Source organism: Boleophthalmus pectinirostris, unplaced genomic scaffold (genome assembly GCF_026225935.1).
Source record: "Boleophthalmus pectinirostris isolate CB_2022bp ecotype Guang Dong unplaced genomic scaffold, ASM2622593v1 HiC_scaffold_340, whole genome shotgun sequence".
Classification (NCBI taxonomy): Eukaryota; Metazoa; Chordata; class Actinopteri; order Gobiiformes; family Gobiidae; genus Boleophthalmus; species Boleophthalmus pectinirostris.
The window spans coordinates 1-20,985 of NW_026571323.1; the positions used below are offsets into that span (position 1 = coordinate 1).

The 20,985-nt window shown below is 39.6% G+C and overlaps 5 protein-coding genes across 6 annotated transcripts; 2 read left to right on the forward strand and 3 right to left on the reverse strand.

Moving 5' to 3' along the window:
* Positions 1 to 4: 4 nt before the first annotated feature.
* LOC110175681 (WAP, Kazal, immunoglobulin, Kunitz and NTR domain-containing protein) lies at positions 5 to 2,073 on the reverse strand (the record flags this gene model as incomplete). Its single annotated transcript, XM_055161110.1, has 4 exons — positions 1,197 to 2,073; positions 989 to 1,094; positions 785 to 903; positions 5 to 703 (listed from the first exon to the last, which is right to left on the reverse strand). Coding segments are annotated over exons 3-4 (807 nt in total), but the record flags the coding sequence as incomplete, so codon positions are not given.
* Positions 2,074 to 2,431: 358 nt separating this feature from the next.
* Positions 2,432 to 6,150, reverse strand: LOC110175739 (ras-related protein Rab-40C-like). The gene is made up of 6 exons (XM_020941948.2): positions 5,433 to 6,150; positions 5,288 to 5,348; positions 5,152 to 5,212; positions 4,722 to 4,799; positions 4,410 to 4,632; positions 2,432 to 3,524 (listed from the first exon to the last, which is right to left on the reverse strand). Exons 1-6 carry the CDS (start codon positions 5,584 to 5,586, stop codon positions 3,229 to 3,231), a joined length of 873 nt encoding a protein of 290 aa, XP_020797607.1. The 5' UTR covers positions 5,587 to 6,150; the 3' UTR covers positions 2,432 to 3,228.
* A 141-nt stretch (positions 6,151 to 6,291) lies between these two features.
* Positions 6,292 to 8,341, forward strand: LOC110175680 (zona pellucida sperm-binding protein 3-like). Its single transcript, XM_020941883.2, has 8 exons — positions 6,292 to 6,921; positions 6,990 to 7,096; positions 7,153 to 7,256; positions 7,408 to 7,585; positions 7,658 to 7,781; positions 7,858 to 7,946; positions 8,019 to 8,095; positions 8,169 to 8,341. The coding sequence occupies exons 1-8, from the start codon at positions 6,409 to 6,411 to the stop codon at positions 8,282 to 8,284; spliced, it is 1,308 nt and encodes a 435-aa protein (XP_020797542.2). The 5' UTR covers positions 6,292 to 6,408; the 3' UTR covers positions 8,285 to 8,341.
* An 809-nt stretch (positions 8,342 to 9,150) lies between these two features.
* LOC110175734 (inositol 1,4,5-trisphosphate receptor-interacting protein-like) lies at positions 9,151 to 12,863 on the reverse strand. The gene has a single exon (XM_020941944.2). It carries the CDS (start codon positions 12,861 to 12,863, stop codon positions 11,133 to 11,135), a length of 1,731 nt encoding a protein of 576 aa, XP_020797603.1. The 3' UTR covers positions 9,151 to 11,132.
* A 1-nt stretch (position 12,864) lies between these two features.
* On the forward strand, positions 12,865 to 18,061 carry LOC110175738 (calcium homeostasis modulator protein 1). Of its 2 annotated transcripts, XM_055161111.1 has the most exons (3): positions 12,865 to 14,673; positions 15,162 to 15,735; positions 16,875 to 18,061. In XM_055161111.1, exons 2-3 carry the CDS (start codon positions 15,181 to 15,183, stop codon positions 17,379 to 17,381), a joined length of 1,062 nt encoding a protein of 353 aa, XP_055017086.1. In that variant the 5' UTR covers positions 12,865 to 14,673; positions 15,162 to 15,180; the 3' UTR covers positions 17,382 to 18,061. The 2 variants fall into 2 exon arrangements, with proteins under 2 accessions (XP_055017086.1, XP_020797606.1); XM_020941947.2 differs by having other exon boundaries at positions 12,865 to 15,735.
* The last annotated feature ends 2,924 nt before the right edge of the window (positions 18,062 to 20,985 follow it).

Sequence of the window (20,985 nt, forward strand, 5' to 3'; positions counted from 1 at the left end):
GATAGTCTGCATGAAGCACTCCTGCAGAATTCCTTGCAATACAGGTGTAAATACCTGTATCCCAAACCTGAGCATTGTAAACAACAAGCTGTCCAATGTTCGTGATGACCACATTCCCATACATTTGGTCTGGCCTCATGACCAGTCGCTCTCTCCGCTCACTCTGCTTCTCCCATGTCACATCAGGCCTGGGGATGCCTACAACATCACAGTGGAAGTTGACTGTGCCTCCCACATAAATGGACTGATGGTGAGGATTGGAGTAGAGTGTGGGGGGCATGGGGTTCTCTTGGGATGAGGCCGGGGTAGGATGCGCTGTTGTGTCCTGGGGTAATGGACTGGTATGAGGTCCAGCGAGATAAAAACGACAGGCAACCACTGTCAGTGTGACTCCGCGTATGCAAGCCTCTGCATCCATGTAGCAGCGGTTGAAATAAGTGAGACCATCAGAGGCACAAGTAAAGTTGGGCTCCTTTTCACAGCGGTCCCGACACTTGCAGATGGGTTGACCTTCCCAGATATCACAGGTGGCGCCCTGCTGGCTGCAGATGAAGCCATCACAGGTTGCAGTGGAGTTACTTTCACTTGTATTTCCTGCACTCTGCCCTCCAGGTTGAGCTGGGGTTCCGTCAGAAAACCGTGCGGCCACACAGCTGTTTAGACCACACACGTTGGTGCAACATTTTTCAAAGTCGGCACAGTCCTGTACAAGATGCAAAAGTGTATTTTAGATTAGACACAGCGTAAAACCTAAAAAAAATATTTAAAATGAAAAGTGTCTTACCTCGTCCACGTTGCATTCCCTTTCGCAGGTGCTTTGCGCATCAACCCACAGATTGGAATTCAGTTTGTTTGGACAAAGTCCTTCGTGGGCAATTTTGTAATCTGTCATCTCTCCACTCCCTAAACCCGGGAATTTTAAAATCAAAATAATAAGAAAACACCTCCGCATCCATCCTATTTTTTTCTTCGAGTTTGGCGTGCTTACATGTTGAAAGGCCTCTTGATGTTTTTCCGTTTTCGTTTGTTTGTTAGTTTTTTTCATCGTTGCTTTCTTGAAAAAAACGCCGTCTTATGAAATCCATAACTCAATTCTGGGCAAAATAGTAATAATAATAATGAAAATAAATAACAGATCTGGATTATAGAGCCCAATATGTGCGTAATGGTTAAATTGCGCAGAGTAAAATATTCACCCAGACAAGGTCTTGCGTTGTTCGTTCGGAAACAGAATTCTTTATAAAAACGCATATGAGTTTCATAATTAGGCTATTGTGTCTTCTCCAAAACGGGTTTCTAGCTCCGGTCAGCAGCACACAGGAGTGAAACTCCACAATGAGAGTGAGGGTCGCAACACCAGCCTTTCAGAGCTTGAATGAAAGCAAAAAGGGCAGCCCCCTGACCACCCCCATGATCGTCCAGAGTCTGAAACTTTTATGAAGCGGCACCGTGCTCTAAGCAACTGGACAAACATAGTAAAAACATCAAAAGAAGTCGTGCGCCAACTGCGCTCATCACGAGTCCAGCATTCCGGTGAGATACACTGATACCCAGACTATACAGAGATACAGTTTAAAGGGGTCTTGAAGTACTTTTCTTTCTCTCAAGAATAGGACACTATTTTGGGGGGCCCTTCTCTCCTAATGATACAGAATTTCTAGATTTCTTCAAGTACGCGAAACTGTCCAGTCTCTAAGAGCGTAAAAACATAAAAAGTCAAACATGGGGCGTGCCGTAGCATGTCTTACAAAATGTTGTTTACGCCCTTCTTGTCTAGACGTCGCTTTCTTTACCACCGTCCCTCATTCACACGTAGCTCAGAGATGCCACGGTCAGGTGGGAACACATAAAGTACCACATTTTCAATAGTGTGCAACTCTTCATTGTCCCGACGCCGCTCTGAGGCGATGAGAATCGGCTCCCTCATCTTTTCATTGGAGGTGACCCCACAACCTTTAAGTGACTTTTGACCGTGTGGCATTCATGTGTTGCTGCAGCGCCCGGGTTTCCAAAAGTGGCCAATACCGAGAAACTAATCAATTCAACCCCCACTTGCGTTAACTGCAAACCAGCATCGGACCGGACAAAGAGAACAAAGCTCTTCGACAATTCCCACGGTGACCTTGATAGAAGTTTTAATAAGATAACAATCTGAACAACGAGGACAAGTTTCTCTCTTTATTTCGAGCCTTTCGTAAGGCAATTTAAACTGAAAATTAAGACAGTTGTCCCCTCTTGTCTGTTTTGTCAGCAGTAATATTTGATGTCGACAGCTCCCTACAGCTATAACTATCAAGCCAACAGAGACAGTTAATCAAGGGTGCAATTTGCTTTAACAGTTATTTCCGTTTTTGAATATTGTGGAAAAGAAGCAGCATTAAAAACATGGAATGTTTTGAAAAAGAAGCAACACTTAATGGTGGAGTAGCAGTTGACTTCCTTAACCTTACTTTAATCCTATGTATAACCACAGGTCACATACCAGTATAAAGTATACATTCATAAATACAAAATGTACATATCTTTAAAAAACATAATTGTAAAACTAGACATCATCCCTCTACCGAGTTAACCAAAAATTAATTGTATGCAAGCATGTTTCTGAAGGCATGACACCTCAGTTCCCAAAATCAATAGGAAAGCACCTGTTAAACAGATGGTATTGTCACATAAAGATGATAGTAAATGCTGCACTAACTAATGAGGTATACAAAGTCTGTAGAGGGTTAAAAGATTTGTGATTGTATGGAATATTAGGTTTTCAGCAGGATACTTTACACTGGAATGCATCACATGACATCTATATTGATTCCTGTTGAGTGAAAAAGAAACAATTTCAATTCTGTTGTGACTTTGAATTCCTGACTAAAAGTAAACATTTCCCATAACACTCAAGATACACAAAATACATTCCACCAACACATACATATATACACAACAAAAAGTCACCCAAAATGCTAGCTAGTCCTTTCATGTAGTGTTATCATACAAATTAATCCATTCGAGATTCAAGACTTGATCGCAAGGCACCTCTGTATAGAGACTAGTAAAAAGTATCCACAAGATGGCACTAGCGAGCTGAAAATTGTCCAATTCAGTTCAAGTCTTTGAAACCATCTTATACGTAGCTAGTAACGTGTCTGACTCTAGCCTTGTGGCCTTTTAAGAGCAACAGCAATAATGCTGTTAATACAGGCCAAATGAAGACAACTATGTATGTGTGTTGGCCTATGAAATCTTGCAGTTTCCCTTGGATGATGAAGAAGAGTTCTTTGGTGGACTCTGTGGAGGCCTGAAAGACTTTGAGCGTTTTAAACTGTTGCCTTTGCTTGAATTGCCCCCTGATGCTGCGCTGTTGGCCACAGAGTAAGAGCGTCCATGCATCATGACTGCATTCATGCCATTGGCCATTGAGAAAGACTTCAGGTGGGATTTAATAGCTACAGGGAGAGGCAGCTTGTCTATGAGGTGTACTGGTGTACATGACACAATAGAGCGGCAGCATAGATCTTGAAGGCTGAAAACTGCAAAAGATGAAGATAACAAAAAAACAATTAGCCAAGCACAAAAAACTTTGAGTGTATTTGTCTAACAAAGCAGTCAAATTGTTAGACAATATTTAACAAGAATGCACAGTGAGAGATATCAATAAGCATGTAAATAAAGATAAATCAAAAGATGAAATATTTAGTTTTGAATTATGAATACATTTCTCAGTCTAGTTCATGTCACTCATACCAATGTAATAAAACACACAAAAAACATTTAGTTTGTGATTTTATTTTCTACAATCAACATTTTTAATTAATCAATTAACGCAAATGGACACCGTTTAGCAAAATGTATTTGGGATTGTTTCTCTTAAAACTACTCTTTACATTATTATTATAATGCTAATCACTATATACAAACTTATGATTTTTTTTAAACATTATGAGCCAATGTTTGAATCATTAGAATGAAAACAAATAGAAAAAAGCTATGCAAAAATACATTTATAGTTTTATTAATTTACAGCTTCATGAGCGCAGAAATCTTCAATCTGGAGCTTTCTAAATGCTATAAAAGACTCAGGCTTTCTTCTACCATGGATAATGTGAACATCCCGGGATGCAATAATGATGTACAATCTCTGAAACTCCAATAAAGTTTGTTAATTATGGCCAACATGGTTAGTGTCTATGGGAATTCTCCGCCACTACCACTACATGGTGCATGCCAGGATAGTGTGACAACAACCAAAGGAGCTCTATGGACAATGTACACCCTCTTATCAGCCATCCAAGAACTCAAACATTTTTATTTCACTCAGCATTTTAGACTTGGTACCTCACCAGCTGCCATGCAACTACACTCAGTTTTTTTTTTGTTGACAACAGTAACAATAGTGATTGGAATAACATGCTCACCTCTGTTAGGTCTCCAGAATTTCTCCATCCCATGCCTCATAAGCACTATCCGTGAAAGTTCTGTGAAGGACTCGATGACGTTGAAATTACACAGAGGACTAACCTCAAAAAAGGTCATACTGTTCTTTTCGGCATAGGCACGTGCCTGCTCTGTTGGAACCTGGCGTTTGAAAGCCAGATGAAGGCGGTTACCTACAAGAATCCTTGGTACACCAGGGGCATGCTGACGGATAAAACAGAAATAACCAAACTTAGGATAATGATTAAACATGAACCCTATTTTAATTGTTTAAGCAGTAGACACTTTCTTACTTCATCAATTTCCCTAATCCACCGATCAATGCCATCAAAAGACCATCCGTTGGTGATGTCATACACAAGCAGAATTCCCTACATTGAAAAAAGAATTTTCATTCATATATAGAATGAGATCATGATCATCAGTGAGATGGAATTTTTTCATGAGAATTATCCAAAACAAAAAAAACACAAATGTTGAACTTCAGCATTTACATCGGTGACATGGTTTTCCAATCACATCCCAGTTCTACCGGTCATAAGCTGCATTCATTCTCATTGGGAAACTCAGAGATAATGATAATAATGTAATTATCCAACTTCCAAAAGTTAGATGTTCATAGTTCATCACATAAATGCAGCAATAAAATGTTGTTAAGTTATTTAACTCTGCAAATATATATTGGGCCATATATTGATAATAATAAGAACCAATTCAACTCACTTGCGCCCCACGAGAGTAAGATCTAAAAATGGTGCAGAATCGTCCTTGTCCCGATGTATCCCTGTAAAGAAAATTGCATGATTGTTTTTGATGAAGTCTTATTGGCAAACAACATTAGGCTTAGATAAATACTCACCATAGCTCTAATTTGACTCGTCTTCCATCTAGCAGGATGGTTGTAGTTTTGTAATCTATACCTGGGAATCACGACATAACGATTGAGCGTCTTTTTTTTTTTTTTGTAAACATCTGGTAAAATCTAGTGATTAAAATGTACATACCGCTGCTGTATGCGTATGGTGATTCAACTGATCCATCTTGTAAACTTTCCAGGATTTCACCTTTGCCAACATCGCTGTCTCCTACTAGTAAAAACTTCAAGAGATAATCGTAGCTCTTGACAGGACTACTTTGAGTCCCCATCATCCCACGCATTGGATCCTATTTTCTGAGAGCTGATAGCTCAATATTGACTTCAAACTTTGCAAAAAAAATAAAAATTAAAAAAATCTCTAATGTTTTAATTGGGTGAGGCTGGCAACACACTAGTCGTTTAGTTAACAGATTCCAACTAATAAACTTATTGTGCACCAATAACTCCCGTTAAATCTTTATTTAAAATTCAGTAGCTTGCACTGATTAGTTATATACTGAGACAACGAAGTCCACTGTATTTTCATCACATAAATAATCAAAACCTCCAGTAGCTACTAGCATGCTAGCTAGCTAACGGTAGACTGTATACACACATCACGATTTGTAATGATGTCACTATGATCAAATATAATAACCAGCACTATATAGTATAAGTAATATATCAGCTAGAAACCTCGCAAAGTATTAATCTAAATAAATTCATAAGAAAACCATTAGTCGAGGGCATCCAAAACCGCTCGTATCGCGATGTGTGGTGGTACTTCCTGGTTTTGGCACCATGATCTACGTAACTTCCGGGAAAAATAACAATTAAAATATAGATCTGCTTTTAAAATATATTTTAACTTTTTCAGACTAAAACCATATGTAATAATAAACATCAGTGCATAGTTGAAAAAAAAACTTATTTATTTATTTAACTTATTTATTTATTTAATAAAACTCTATTTATCCAGTCATGATCTACTTCTAACGTCTTCTCGGATTGGTTGATTAGTATTTGCAACAGCTGTGAAACTCGTGCTTCAAATTCACTAAAAGCTCAGTCACTTAGAGCATAGGATTATTAGATACAAGTTTATAGGCCTGCAGGTTCTGAAAATGTGGTTCTGTCTAGGTAGATTTTTAGTAATAATTAGTTGTTTTGTCTGTAGTGATGGGGAATTTATTAAGAATCCAGAATTAGAATGGGACAATATGTCAAAAATGACGAGGAAAGTATCATCTGAGCCTTTACTAAAAGTTTTCAGAAGTGGGATATCTCCTCAGTCTTCTAATTCTGAATTTAGAATGCTTCCAGACTTTGTTGTAGTGTCCTCAGTTACAGATCAGAAAGCTCTTTTCAAGCCTGAAAGAGGTACAAGGCCACTGCCATATTCCGTCAAGAGTTTACTGTTCCCCACTACTGTGGCTCCCACAGTGTCTACGCAACCTAAGGTAGTTGAAATCCTGTGCCACATTGATAGAATATATGTGAGAGTTAGAAGAGATATCTTTAAGACTTTGGACGCATACAGTTATTTAAAACTGGGCACTTGTCCTGTCAACCAAGGCACCACAAGCCATTATTATTTTCTGTACTTGCTGACATCAGGCTGTGATTTCAAGAAACAGGTTTGTTTTTTTGTCTTACAAGATTTGTCATACCAGTTAAGTCTGGTCTGAGTATGCTTGTTTTCTAGAGCAGTGTAGATCATGTGATTGTAAAAAATGTTATTCACTACAAGCCAACCACATTGGTTTTAAGAGAGATGCCTTTTGATGTATCTATTCAGTGCAACTATCAGAGGTAAGTGGCCTTGGTCTTTGCAAATTATCTGTACCAGATCTAACACTGTATTGCAGGTTTCATCACTCCTACAAGGTTGGCATACGCCCCAAGCTTTTGGGAGGAACATTATTTAAATCTCTTAGACGAAAATGTCCTGTTTTACTCATACTTCAAGATGGCAAGTATTACTGTTTTAATGGATATGTTACCAGTTATGTGCTTTTAGCTATGACTAAAAAACAACAAAATGTATCCATGTATTTGCATAATGTAACGTGCATTCCTTCTAGCTTCCATTCTCAATTTGTTTTAACTGTCGACTTTTTTAGAATCTGGTAATGAGATGACCAGACCCTTTGTTATGGGAGAACCAATGTTCTTTGAGGCTAAACAACCTGATGGGGCACCAACCTCTGCAGATGACAGGATGTATATCAACAAGTGCTTTATAACACCCTCTCTAGTTCTTTCCTCAAGTACTAACTACACAGTCATTGATAATTATGGGTAAGTGTTTGCAATACAACGTTGCTTCATTTCAAAGACATCATATGCATTTTTTTTTTTTTTTTATTACAGTTGCATGGTGGATGGTAAAGAGTCTGCAGAGTCACGGTTCCTTGGTGGGTTATCAAAGCTAACTCAGAGGTTCACAATAAATGCTGTAATTTTAAAGGAACTGGCATCTAGTTCAAGCACAAAGGTAAATGTAGGCCTATAAATATTTGCCGAGATTTTTTTTGTGTTTTGTTTTTTTAACTTAAATCTTTCTTTTGTAGCAACTCTACATGCACTGTGATGTCTCTGTGGGAAAACATCCTCCAACTCAAGGTCTTAAGGCTTGCAATTATGACGCAGGCACCAAAACGTGAGTTTACTCTATTTTGGTTACGCATAAAACCTTCACACTGTACAAAGTAAATGTGTCCTTGCTTATTAGGTGGAAGGAGTTATATGGATATGACTCTTTGTGCTCTTGCTGTGACTCATCCTGCTCACCAGCACAGCAGCCCAGAGGTAAAATCTCATGTTTTTATATACATCAAAGAGGTTGACATCTTTAACCCAACTGATTTCCATATTCTATCAGCCTTCAGGAATATAGTCACCAGCCAGCCCTGGGAAGTGGACTTGGAGGATGATCTGAAGATGAAAACACTTGGCGCTAACTTTGGTTTTGATTATGAGGAAATGACCCCAGATTAATAGAATCTGTCAGATAACTATTAAATGTTTTAGTAAATTAAAACACCTTCACTGGTTTCTTGTCTTAAGTTTACCCATCAAACACTGTAAAGGTCAAGTTAGCTCTTATATACATTAACACGCTATTTATGGCATTTAATTGTAAGGTTGCGCTTTTATTTTGATGACTTCCGGGGTGAACGGAAGTGAAGGAAAAAACGTTAGCTTGTTATAAAGAAACGACGCACAGTAAACACGGCAACGTTAATAGTGAAAATCAAAACAACGGAGAAAAGTTATATAAAACAAAGTAAAGATGGCTACAGTCGACAGGGGAACAAGGTTTGTTTGACTTGTTAATGTATATTTGAACTTCTTGTCACTTGTATCAAATTAATGTTAAACATGGATAACGGTTAAGCAATGTAATGAGCTAGTGATGCTGTAATCGTATGGTAATTGCTGTTATTTTGTTCTTCTCTAGCTCTTACGTTGGTTCTATGACACGGCAAGGAAAGATTAAAAGTCATTTGACCATCAGTTCTGGCCTTCTCAGTTCGACTGGATGCTACAAACACAGAAGTGGTTGAGTTTTAGTAATGACTTTAATTCACATCTTTTTACACAGATTTACATTAAGTATGCAGGCAATGAAAAGAGTGCTCTTGTTTAACCCTCCTGTTGTCCTCATATTCTGTATACACCCCATGTCTGGGTCAAAATGACCCGTCTTCACTAAATCCCCAATATAAGCAGTTTAATTGAATTTTAAACACCAAATTTTATTTAGCTTGAAGAAACATTCACCACAAAATGTGTGAATACTTGAGTTTTCCCTTTTCACCTGCATTTCTATAGCTTTAGAAACAAAAGAAATGTGCAAAAAGGAATTTTGAATGCGTTTTTATTCATCCCAATGAATAAGATTCTTCAGGGGGGTTTTTTTGTTTGTTTTTTTTGCCAGTGAACAATGTAAGAAAATATACAATCCAAAAAAAACAATAACTCATTCAACTAATTAGCACATGTAGAGCAGTACGCAAATGCACAGCTCTTGCAGATATATTTCTTACACCTACAGCACACAGTATGTGTTTTACAGTCCTTCTTTGGCAGGCAGAACTGACATCTCTTACTCTTACTTGCCCCAGCTGGGGCAGCGGCTGTGGCAGCTGGATCCTCAGGTTGATCAGGAGTTCCTGCACTCTGTATAGCTTTGACAACTGCTGCAGAGGCTTCTGTGCAGGGGACATGCTTCCTTCTTTCAATGAGTGGAGTTACAAATGCCTTTCCTAGCTGCTCCAGGAACACCCTCCTCTTGTTCTGCTCATGAGGCATCCAGGTTGGGTTGATCTCTCTCCAAATCACAAAGGCATTGTAGGAGGAATCATCAATGATGTTGTGGAAGATGACCGGGGCCAGTGGGCAGTCATCCTTCTGCAGCTGTATGTTCCAGTCACCTTATTCAGGTTGTCCACACCTCCTTTGTTACAGTTGTAGTCTAGGATGATGGATGGCTTCCTGTCCTTGTGATCATAGTGCTATGCCAGTGTCTGTGTGCAGTGTGCTCAGAAGTACTACATTCTTATTTTTCTTTGGGATGTAGGAAACTAGGGTGGTGGTGAGCGTGAAGGCAAATGTTGATGAGAAGACCTGTCTCTCCTTTGTTGCAAGCAGTGCAGGTGGGAGCTCAGGTTTGTTCTTTCAAACTGTGCCAACCATGGTGATCTTCCTCTTCAGGAGCTGCTGTCATAAAAGGTGAAGAAATTGTCACATGTCACATTGTGACCCCTCAGTCCCTCTGTCACATCAAGCACAACTTGCATCCACTGGTTCCTCTCTGGGCCTCCTCTGGTCTGAATCAGAGTTGTCTTGCTGGGTATCTGGAAAAATCAGCTCTAGAGCCGTTTGGACATCATGGATTCAACACAAAGAGAATTTGGGGTAATGTCATCTGCAGCACCTTTATAACTTCTGGAAATCCACAGATCAAAGGCACTGTCCACTAGGGCGGCAGTAGTTCAGTTGGCAGAGCATTCGCCCACTGGTTGGTGGTTCGAATCCAGCTCTCGACATAAACATAATAGGTTAAGCGGTCAGACCCACTGACCCACAGGTTGGCTGATGTGATTCCAGCTCCCACAGATGAATGCTGTCATTGTGTCCTTGGGCAAGACACTTAACCCACCTTGCCCACAGTGTCTGTGTGCACTAGTGTGTGAATGTGTGAGTGGTTCCTTGTTGTAAAGCGTTTTGAGTGCCATAAAGGTGGAAAGCGATGTAGAAAAATGTGACCATTTACCAAGGCCACCTGTCTTGTCTTGTTTACATCTGCTACTGATTGATCTGAAACAGAACTAACAGAACATTCTCATTCTGTGGTGTGTAGATAACTCTGTGACTGTGATTTTAACTGAATTTCACTGTTGGGTCATTTTGACCCGAAGACGACCTTTGTACATTTTTTTGTACAGCATACATGATAATGTGAATAAAGGCAACAATTCACTTTTCCTAAAGTTTGGGTCAATCTAGGAAAAGTCATAAAATTTCAAGTTAAAAAATTATCGTTAAGATGATTTTTTGTTAGTTTTTAACGTGGTAGCGGGTCATTTTGACCCGAGGACAACAGGAGGGTTAAATTCTTTGTATGAATGTATAAAGCCCAACTACATGCATTTTATTTATTTAATTTTTATTTTTTTTAATAAAAGCATGCATTTTTGTTTTAGTCACACACAAAAAATGTATGCAGTGTTGCTTAACCAATCTGAGTTAATGTAGAAATGAGTTGTTCCTCTAGGGGGCAGATGTATACAAAATTGATGGTTAAACACCATTTTTGTCACATCCATATTTGAATGTCTTGCTATGGCTTGCTGATTGATTTATTTTTACCAAGGTAGTCATTTATCAAAATCTGGGCATTTTTTAGCAATTCCACAAAATGCATCCTAGCATTTTGGTAAATGCACCTGTGCACCACCAGAGGATAGAAGAGATTCAAAGGTTTTGATTTCACACAAAAAATCGGGAGCTGGATCATTCTTTTAGCTTGAGGATTTCCTATCAGGATATGATTTAACCGTTTTGCTTTTAGGCTGTACATCATAAAGTCCAATAGGTCTTGTAGTCTATTTGCTAAAAAGGCAGGTTTCCACTCATTCGGCGTCTTGGCCAACAACAGATGCATAAGAGCAGTTTTGAAATGCAAATCCTTAATGTCACTCCTTCCTGTTAGCATTGTCTGTTTCTTGTGTAGAAAAAGGGTGATTTCTAGAGTCTGCATATGGCAAGAGTTTTGGGGCAAAACTTTAGCGATCTGTTGCAAAAAAGTATCTTCATATTTGGACAAAGATAGAGGCCAGGAAGTGTCCGTGGTTTTCAGAGAACAAGTTGTGATGAAGAAATAGGAATGACTGTCAAATCTAATAACTGGACTAATGGTGAAACTTATTTTTTCTCCACTTCTAAACTTAACTGTGACTGCTCCAGGGATGTTACTATTATCAATGCAGACCTCAAACTCATATTTGAACGCAATAAGTGACCATGCTTGTCTCAGTGTGCAATGGAACCACTTGCTCACTTCTGCTTTTGACAGATAGTTTGAGCGTCTTTTGCAAAACCGTTCATCAAAGTCAGTTACTTTTCTTATCTTCATTTTGTCACTCCCATTATGAAGAAGGCACACTATATCTGCAGCACCTGAAGCCTGACATGGGCAGCAGAGTTGAATTTGTGCATTTTTCATGACCTCTATCTGCCCACAAATGTGCATATCTAGCAACGCATCATCTGCTTTGTTATTGTACAAACATTTAAAAATATATGACTCAGGAGGAGTGAGGGGAACAACAACATTATGCAAATCTTCCAAATCCACTGTCCCAATTGACATGCCGCCAACTTCAAGACAAACGTTCTTCATAGATTCTAGTAGATCACTCACAAATCCATCCAAAAACTCTTCTTCTCTGTGCCTCTTAATGGAGCCCGGTTGTATACACTGAGAATAAAAAGTCTGCAGTGTTGTGCTATCTAATACTGCCATATATTCAGCTGCATTTGCCAGGAAGATTGTTTTTGTTACCTTTGAGTTCACTTGGGAATTTCTTTGTCTGAATTTCCTGGCAAAATGGATGAATGAAATGACTGAGAGTGTTTTCCACAAAATCCAAATGTAATCTTTGCCCATATCAGATGTTTCAGATGTACTTTCTTTACTGTGACTTTGTTTGTCAGCTGATTTCATACTTGGTAATAATTTTGAGTTGTTATCTTGGTTAGGCCATGTTTGAGCATCCATTTGACTGTTTGTTTTCATTGTTTGTGGCAAGACAGAATCATCCAGGTGTTTCTGCATTTTGTCATTCTTCACATTAATCTCTAACATTTCTGCTGTATTCTTTTCTTCTTTCGGCATTTGGAAACTCTGAGCTATTTCCTGGTTGATTTTCTCTTTTTCCATTGACAGTAACTGCTCACGGTCTTGCATTCCAACTGTTAAGGCATCATCCAAATCATGATTGTGGTCACTGCTCGGATACATGAGGAGGCCCAGAGCAACGACGAATACTTGGAGAAAAGTATCTTGCATCTTTGTTGTGATCTGTAAAATCACTGAATGTTAGCAATAATACATCTTGAAACTTAAGGGACCTAAACTGTGCTATTTTCTGTAATAATAATGTGTTTTGTTTCATTCACACATGTCTAAAACACAAGCTACAGAAGGTAACTGTCATAACATGTTTAACTACTGCTTCATGACATCACAAGGATTACTCAGACATGAATGAATAAAACAAAACGCAACCCCAGGTATGCTTTTGATGAGGTAACAACATTCTAACATGGTTTAAAGGTCACAAGAATCTTTTCTAATAAACATTTTTAAATAAACACAAATTTTATCTGTGCGCATGATGCTAAATATGATATTGCTTAAGGTGTATGCAACACTTCCTGGTTCTAAAAGTAGTGTCACAATTTTATCTCCAACAAGATTTATTAATTTATAAGAAAATCAGCAGAGAATCTGACTTACCCTAAAATACAGTTTGTCTGGTAAAAGTTGAATCTTTTTTTTTTTTTGCTACAGTTAGCATTTACTAATGGACACGTTGTAGGTGCAATGGAGGATGTACGACCTTGCTCTCACAACACTCTGTGAGCTCTTCCTTTTTTAGAGGCAGTTGTAAGTTTTCTGTCGTCACCTATTTCCTGCATATATTCAACTGTGACAGTTAATCATTACAGATCATTTTCATTGGGTTTATGTAAAGGTAGAATGTTTGCGAATGCAATAGTAATATATCAAATATATCTCAATCACTCAATCATGTTTTTCAACATTATTTTCTAAATGGTGAGGAAGTTTATTAATTAGCTGTGACAGCATTTGGAGCAAAAATACACTGGTTTTCAGCTATTCCATCTCTAGTTCTAACCACTTAAAAGACAAAATAATCATCAGATTGCATACGTACATAGTTTAATGTACAGAGGCGAATTACAGCTGTCAACATCTAGAATGCGAGAGGTAGTAGTTTATAAGTTTACACCGCTTCCTACTCCTTTTTCAGCAAAATGTTATTATTGCACAATATGTACAATAATATTTAATGTTGATGTGATAATATTTCTTTCTATATCTATAAATAATTGTTCTTGATTAGTAATTGAAGTATAAGTAATCTTGTTTTTGTACCTTTAACATTTGGAGATTATGCTGACACTACAGGTTGAGAATATAATAAATATTTTGAATCTGTTATTTGTCATTTGTATAGGCCTGTCACTGTATTTACTATATCAAATTGTTATTGTGGTCTACTGGTCTATGAATAGGATAGGATCCCCTGCCTTTTTCCTCGTGGTCTTCTAACTGGTTTATCGAGCTTTGCCTCATTCAACCTGTGCAGTTTGTAGTTAGACATTATGGCAGACTTGGTATTTGTTTAGTATTTTCCTGAAAGGGATCTACTAGTCGCCTCTCACACAACACCATCAAACAAATCTTCAGCCCAGAGACATTTGAATGGTTTCAGAGTGGTTTTGCATGTTCAGATTAAACACCACAGGTCCCTATATTCACAGTCACAAACAAAAATAAAATCAATATTTAACAATAACAGCTGGCCTAAATAAAATAACTACATGTGATACTGTGCTTGATTTAAGTTTTAAGTCAGTAAAAGTATCCATAATAGTATTTTTGTTACTGCGCAGGTGCCAGTGAAGGGAGGGGCCGCTGACATGATGTGGTCAGCTTTGAACATCATAGAGAGTTTGAGACTCAGGAGTCCAGTCCACAGTGATCTGCAATGGTTCCAGACTTGATAAAATTATCTTATTAGAAATGATCAAATTTTAATTTCTTCAATATTTTCTTTATCAACATAAAGGTAAGTTTTTTAGTTACTTATGATGTAATAGTTTTTTTGTTATTCAGTTTAGTTGGTTTATATATAGCATAGAGTAACAAAACAATCCAGCTGGCCTATATACAGACTTTTGTTTCACTTATTAATGTACTTCTTGTATATTTATTATTTATTTAGGTCAATGGGTATTTTACTAAAAACTTTTCAAAGTCATTGCCTATAAGCAAATCAATTCTGTTTCTGACCCCTGGAGATCAGCAATGCAAATTACTTTTTAATGCTGTTATGTTAGAATCTGTGGGAAAATGTTGAGGTATTTGATTTGTTAATAAGTTGATAAGAAATAAATCTGGATAGATGAATATTGGACCATGAAAATAGTAAAGGAGTTGAACTTGACCCCATAGTTTTAAGTTTCGTAAATGTCAGATTAGGCCTACAGATTCTGCCCAACCCATGTCTTATCTACTTTTCTTTCTGCTTTCTACTTTCTTTCTACTTTCTTTTAGATTAGTTTACCTTCTCAAAATGGATAAGTTCCGGATGATGTTCCAGTTCCTGCAGTCTAACCAGGAGTCCTTTATGAACGGGATCTGCGGTATCATGGCCCTGGCCAGTGCTCAGCTGTACTCTGTGTTTGAGTTCAGCTGCCCCTGTATGCCCGAGTACAACTACGCCTATAGCATGGGGCTACTGTTCGTGCCGCCCTTATGGTTCTTTCTGCTGGGGTTTGTTATGAACAATAATGTGTCTGTGCTGGCGGAGGAGTGGAGAAGGCCCGTGGGCAGCCGGAGGAAGGACCCCACCATCCTGCGCTATATGTTTTGCTCCATGACCCAGCGGTCTCTCATCGCGCCCGCGGTCTGGTTTTCCGTCACACTTATGCACGGCAGGAGTTTCCTTTGTGCGTTTAGTACCAGCATCGATATCGACAGACTGGGGAACTTCAGTGTGTTCAAAGGGATGTCCGAAGAGGAGCGGATCAAATTACTGGCCAGAATCCCGTGTGATGACGATGTATATTTTGAGCAACATAAAGAAATCAGAATGGTGGCGACACGGTACATGAAGTGCATTTCCCAGGTAGCCACGTGTAGATGTTTTTAACTTTTTAACAATTTGCTTCTATTCCTCGAATCGCGATCATTTCAAGGAAATAAATAGGCCTGTTTAACCATGAGCAAAGCACATGCCATCAGTTGAGAAATTAGCAATTTGAGCTTGGTCAATCTATATTCTAAACACAAATAAAACGATCACAGCTCTCGCCTAAAACGGCTATCTTATCTAAAGCGATATATCCTATCCTCCTAATGTGAATTAGTTAATGAAAGCTTAAAGGGCCCATATTACATTATTTTCTGATCAGTGTTATAATTTTGTATTTTAATTTAAAACACTTTACTTTACTTTATACCCAAAGTTGTGTTTGTTTCATTCACATATTTAACACTCAAATCTTGCATGTTTGGGCCATCTTGCATGTTTGGGCCAAGTTCTTCTCTTAAACCGAAAATACTCTGTTCCACCTTGTGATGTCATGTGGTAATACAGAAAGTGCTCCACTGTGTTTTTAAACTCCATAAACCTTCACTAGAATCATTCAGATGATTTCAGATTTGGAATTTCTCAACTGAACAAAAGGTAAAAGTTAGCCTTTAACTTGAAAACTTCATGACATCATAAGGTGGAACGGAGCATTTTGAGATTTGGAGATGTAGAGAGACTAATAATAAAAGGTCACTCAAGCATGTGTCAATGAAACAAAACACCACTCTAGGTATGTTTGTGATGAGGCAACAACATTATAACATGACCTGAAGCCCACATAAGTCAATTTTGCGTAATATAGGACCTTAAAGGTTTGAAGTCAAAATAAGGTAACTATATTTTTGGTGTTGCTTTAATTCGCCATTTCGACATTGCCTCTGACCTAAAATTCAAACTTAGAAACACATACAGATTAAATTCAGGAGTTGAGTTGAGGCATGCCTGGGCTAGATCTTAGTGCCATTTGCTTTGCTTATAACAAGGCATGTCATGACAAAACTAGAAAAACAACAAACTGTTACATAATTCCATATTTTTGTACCAGGGCCCAAGATATAGGCTCATAAGTTTTGTTCATAATGTCATCTTCTTTTGACAGTAATTCTGATGTTTCTCTTTTATGTAGGAACATTAAAAGTGATAATATGTAACATTGTTTTTCCCCTCTGCAGGCCTGTGGGTGGATGCTTCTGCTCATGATGACCTTCACTGCCTTCTTAATCCGGGGCATCCGACCATGTTTCACCCAGGCAGCGTTCCTCAAGACTAAATACTGGTCCCACTATGTTGACATTGAGCGAAAGATGTTTGACGAGACCTGTAAGGAGCATGCCAAGAGTTTTGCAAAAGTTTGTATTCACCAGTATTTTGAAAGCATCAGTGGAGAGATGCGCACCTTCCACCACAACCGCATGTATGGGAGGGATGGTGATGTTAATGAAGAGAACATCGACGATGAAGAAAAACTTCTGGGTATCAGAGCTCAGGAAGATATGAATAAAGTTTTATGGAACTGGCATACTAGTAAACCAGCGCTGGCTCTCCGAAAGGACAAAGTGGATGCTCAAAGCAATGGACGACTGAATGGTTATGTAAATGGTGAAGCAAATGGCTTTTTGAATGGACACACCCCTGATGTGGAGAAGAAAGAATGGGCCGTATATTACAGCAAGGTTTGAGAGACGACAAAGAGACTGCCTTTTATTTGCCAGACAATCGCAGGTGGAGCTTACACTATTTACACTTAGTGTATGTAAAGTTGGGATATAACACACAGCATATGGAACTCATGTGCAACATTTATTTCTGAGCGTAGCTCAAAATATGCTATTGCACTATGACATTAGCATAAAACAGAGATTAGATGGTGATCTGACCATAGATCATATATATCTTTTATAGTCTATGGATCTGACATACTGTTGGACACTTCAAAATATGCAGTACAAGACTGAAATATCAATATTTGTATTATAGTTCAACATCACATTGATTGTCTATGTGTTGACACACAGCAAGAAATATTTACATATAAGCTAAGATCAACATTTAGATTTTGCCTTTGGTCTTTATTGACATGTTAAGGCTTGTTAAGGCTTCGCAAACTCTACACAATTGCCTTTTATGGGCTGAGAAACTGAAGGACTGTGATAGTATGTTTATCATGGAAAAGGGAATGGTTTTGTGTCCATGTCTGTGCTGCCAGTGTGTGCTCACAAGAGGGCGTGCTCTCACCGAAACCCAATTTTCCCATGCCAACAATGACAACATAAGCATGTATCTCTATCAGCTGAACTTGAAAGCACTCATCTCTGCACGCAGTGTAATAAAGTCGATCTGTTTGTGCTTGTGCACTCAATCCAGCTGTTGCTCTGTTAAGCAGTAATGTCATTACAGATAGCAAAGGCAGAGGTGGGTGGGGGTGAAATGGCATGGATCCCATTGAAGCCTCTCCCTCCCTCTGGGGATTAGTGGAGCAACACTCCCCTTGACCGTCTCTCGCTCGCCCAGGAGCCCAGCAGCTGCTCTCAGCCTCACTGATTTGGCAGCAGGGCCTGCTGGTGTGGGGGTGTATATCAAAGGCTTTGCCTATGATTCAGATTTTCCTTGTTTTTTTTCAAAAGTTGTTTTATTTGTGTACCTGTCCAACATTTAGTCCTCTCATCCTTTCCAGTGATAAAGATGTCTTGGCCTTGTAGAGTACATTTCAAACTGACAAGCTGCAGTACAAGGCCTGTAAGGTCCCTGACTTGTACTACACAGAATGGCTTTGTTTTGGGTGTCAGGACATCAGTCATGCACACGGCTCTGTCTCTCTTGTCTCCCTCTCACATATACATGCGCAGGAGTGTTCACACAGCAGCACATACACATCAACATGCTTGCAGGCGCCCCATTCGTCAGTGTCTGGCTCATTCTGCCCTCCTTCTGCCTACAGATTGGAGGACAGAAGTAGCGAGGGAGGGCTGAGGGAGAGGAGAGTTGCGAGGCAAAACGGCTGGTCACATGAGCACAGATCTGTTTACAAACCCAGAGCAGAGCAGAACGAGAGGAGGAAAGGAAAAACGGCTTTCTGCTTTCTCCCTGAGCACCATTATGGACTGAAAAAGGAAGAAGGGAAGCCTGCCATGACAAAGCCAGCTGGAGGTGGGAGAGACTGAGCTCGACATGCAGACAAACTCATGCAAACACACTGCCTTTGTCTCCTGTTTTTTTTTTCTCAATTGAAGGAGCAGATGGTTAGAGGGAGAGTAGGATCCCCCTCCTCCCTAGTTATACACAGTGACTGACACACAAACATTGACCAGCAGAATACCAGCTCCACATCTCCGGGACTGTTGTTTTTGACTGCATGGAGCTGTCCTCACTTTGTCTGGCCTATGAGGGAAGCGCATCGTGGGCCTCTGCACTGTGGAGGAATAACCCCTGCAAGATTAGAGGACTGAGGGAGGAGACAGAGGAGACGAGAGGGGGATGAGACCTCAAAATCCCCTGTCAAAAAAGCTGCTTTGATGCCGAGACAAAGCACAGACTAATGCCTGATAATTACCATCATTCTACAAGAACTGTCATCCTCAACTGTGAATATTATTGAGCACAACAAGGGGACACTATCACAAAGTGGACATAAAGAGCCCTGTTTTCTGCTCTAAATGTAAGTATTTCCTGTCGCTAAGGATCTTGTTTTGTTGTGACATTGAACTGAGCAAGATTCTGTTGTTGTTGAATGGCACACATGCAGCGAAGCTAACAAAACAACCACTCTTCAGTCAACAAGATTTCTTTGTCTCTTCCACTTCTCCATGCTGATGACATCATTCTCACTGGGACCCAGGAGCACATGAGGTCTCCAGAACTGGTTCAAAACCTCAGTCCCAAATCTCCCAATGTTTAACACAGACTGGTTAATCCTAGATTTGGGAATGTTGAGGCTGTAAAGAGTGCTGAGCCAACAAAATATCCTTCAAAACCACCACCTCCTCCTCTGCCTGAGGATTTGTGGAATCAGAAGCAAATCTGAAAATCTTGATGGCTATTTATGAAGGGACTGTGAGCCTAACAAAGGAGTCATCCAGCTGAGGGGGACTGCAGAAGGTTCGGTGTCCGAAGCGGCTGCCCACGAGCTTGGCCTCCATCCAGACTTTCTCCTGACAGGGCCTGAATTTACTGCTGCTGCCCTGGGAGTCAAATTTCATGCAACCATTCCAATGGTGTAACGGTAAGTAAGTGGATTTCTCTGCTGTTTGCCAAATACACAAGAGCAGTAGGCCACTTGTGTCTCATATCTAGACTAAGTTGTTTTTCATAGTGGATAAACAGATCTGCATTATAGATGGTTGCTACATTACTGAGAGAGAAGGCCTCTGTGTTGTGGTGGAGACATTTAAAACAAGGCACAGTCAAGGTCATGGTTGATTTTGGGAAGTAGCTCAAATCATTTTTATTTGTCTTGTAGGTTATGGTTACACTACAAGCAGGCCTTTCCTCTGGTGTTATTTTCACAACCCCCATCAGCCACACAGTCCATACCCCCCACAGTCAACATGCTGGACCCATTCATCCCCTTAGGAGAGACAGAAGCTTAGGGGCTGGCAAAGACCATCCTCTCTGTAAATTAATAGAAGCACGTGCGACTGTGGAAGTGGGGCTTCCTCGGCTATTGTCTCACCAAATGGCCCTTCTGTCCCTGGAGTTTATGCTGATTATTATGCCCCACCCCCTGCCACCTGCAAGACACTCGGGGCACTCGGCATTAACCATAGATCCAGACAGACAGGCACACTTTCTAAACCCCTCCATCCCCCATACACACACCCACACACATACACACACAAATCTAGGGTACACACTCCAGCCTTTACCCCTATAGGGCAAGAGGAACAGATGGTGGTGTGGCGGAAGTTCAGTCTCTCCTCCATGTTTGCCTTGTTCACAGCCAATTAACGCCCATCCCAGTGAGAGCCGCAGTTGCCACCACAGTGCGACTCACAGCTCCCTGGATAAATCCAAACAACAGCCATTACCATTCAGATCCTCTCAGGAAAATATGAAGAATCACCTCATCACAATAAGACAGGGACACCACAAAGAAATCAAAATAATACCACTGAAAGATTTCCATGTGGTTGGTTAACACTAGGCAAGGCAAGGCAAATGTATTTGTATAGCACAACTCATACACAAAGTAATGCAAAGCGCTTTCAAATCAGATCAGATTGTGATTGTTTAGAGAAGGAAATTGAAGAAGAGTAAATCATTTAATTCTTCAAAGTTAATTCTTGT

Excerpts from the sequence above, each read along its gene's own strand:
- LOC110175680 (XM_020941883.2), top strand. The coding sequence starts at position 6,409 with ATGTGGTTCTGTCTAGGTAGATTTTTAGTAATAATTAGTTGTTTTGTC. Across the intron at positions 7,097-7,152 it reads ATTCAGTGCAACTATCAGAG|GTTTCATCACTCCTACAAGG; the intron begins GTAAGTGGCCTT and ends ACTGTATTGCAG. Across the intron at positions 7,586-7,657 it reads ACAGTCATTGATAATTATGG|TTGCATGGTGGATGGTAAAG; the intron begins GTAAGTGTTTGC and ends TTTTTATTACAG.
- LOC110175739 (XM_020941948.2), bottom strand. The coding sequence starts at position 5,586 with ATGCGTGGGATGATGGGGACTCAAAGTAGTCCTGTCAAGAGCTACGAT. Across the intron at positions 4,800-5,151 it reads CTTACTCTCGTGGGGCGCAA|GGAATTCTGCTTGTGTATGA; the intron begins GTGAGTTGAATT and ends TTTTCAATGTAG. Across the intron at positions 3,525-4,409 it reads ATTCTGGAGACCTAACAGAG|TTTTCAGCCTTCAAGATCTA; the intron begins GTGAGCATGTTA and ends CATCTTTTGCAG.
- LOC110175738 (XM_020941947.2), top strand. The coding sequence starts at position 15,109 with ATGTCTTATCTACTTTTCTTTCTGCTTTCTACTTTCTTTCTACTTTCT. Across the intron at positions 15,736-16,874 it reads ACATGAAGTGCATTTCCCAG|GCCTGTGGGTGGATGCTTCT; the intron begins GTAGCCACGTGT and ends TCCCCTCTGCAG.
- LOC110175734 (XM_020941944.2), bottom strand. The coding sequence starts at position 12,863 with ATGCAAGATACTTTTCTCCAAGTATTCGTCGTTGCTCTGGGCCTCCTC.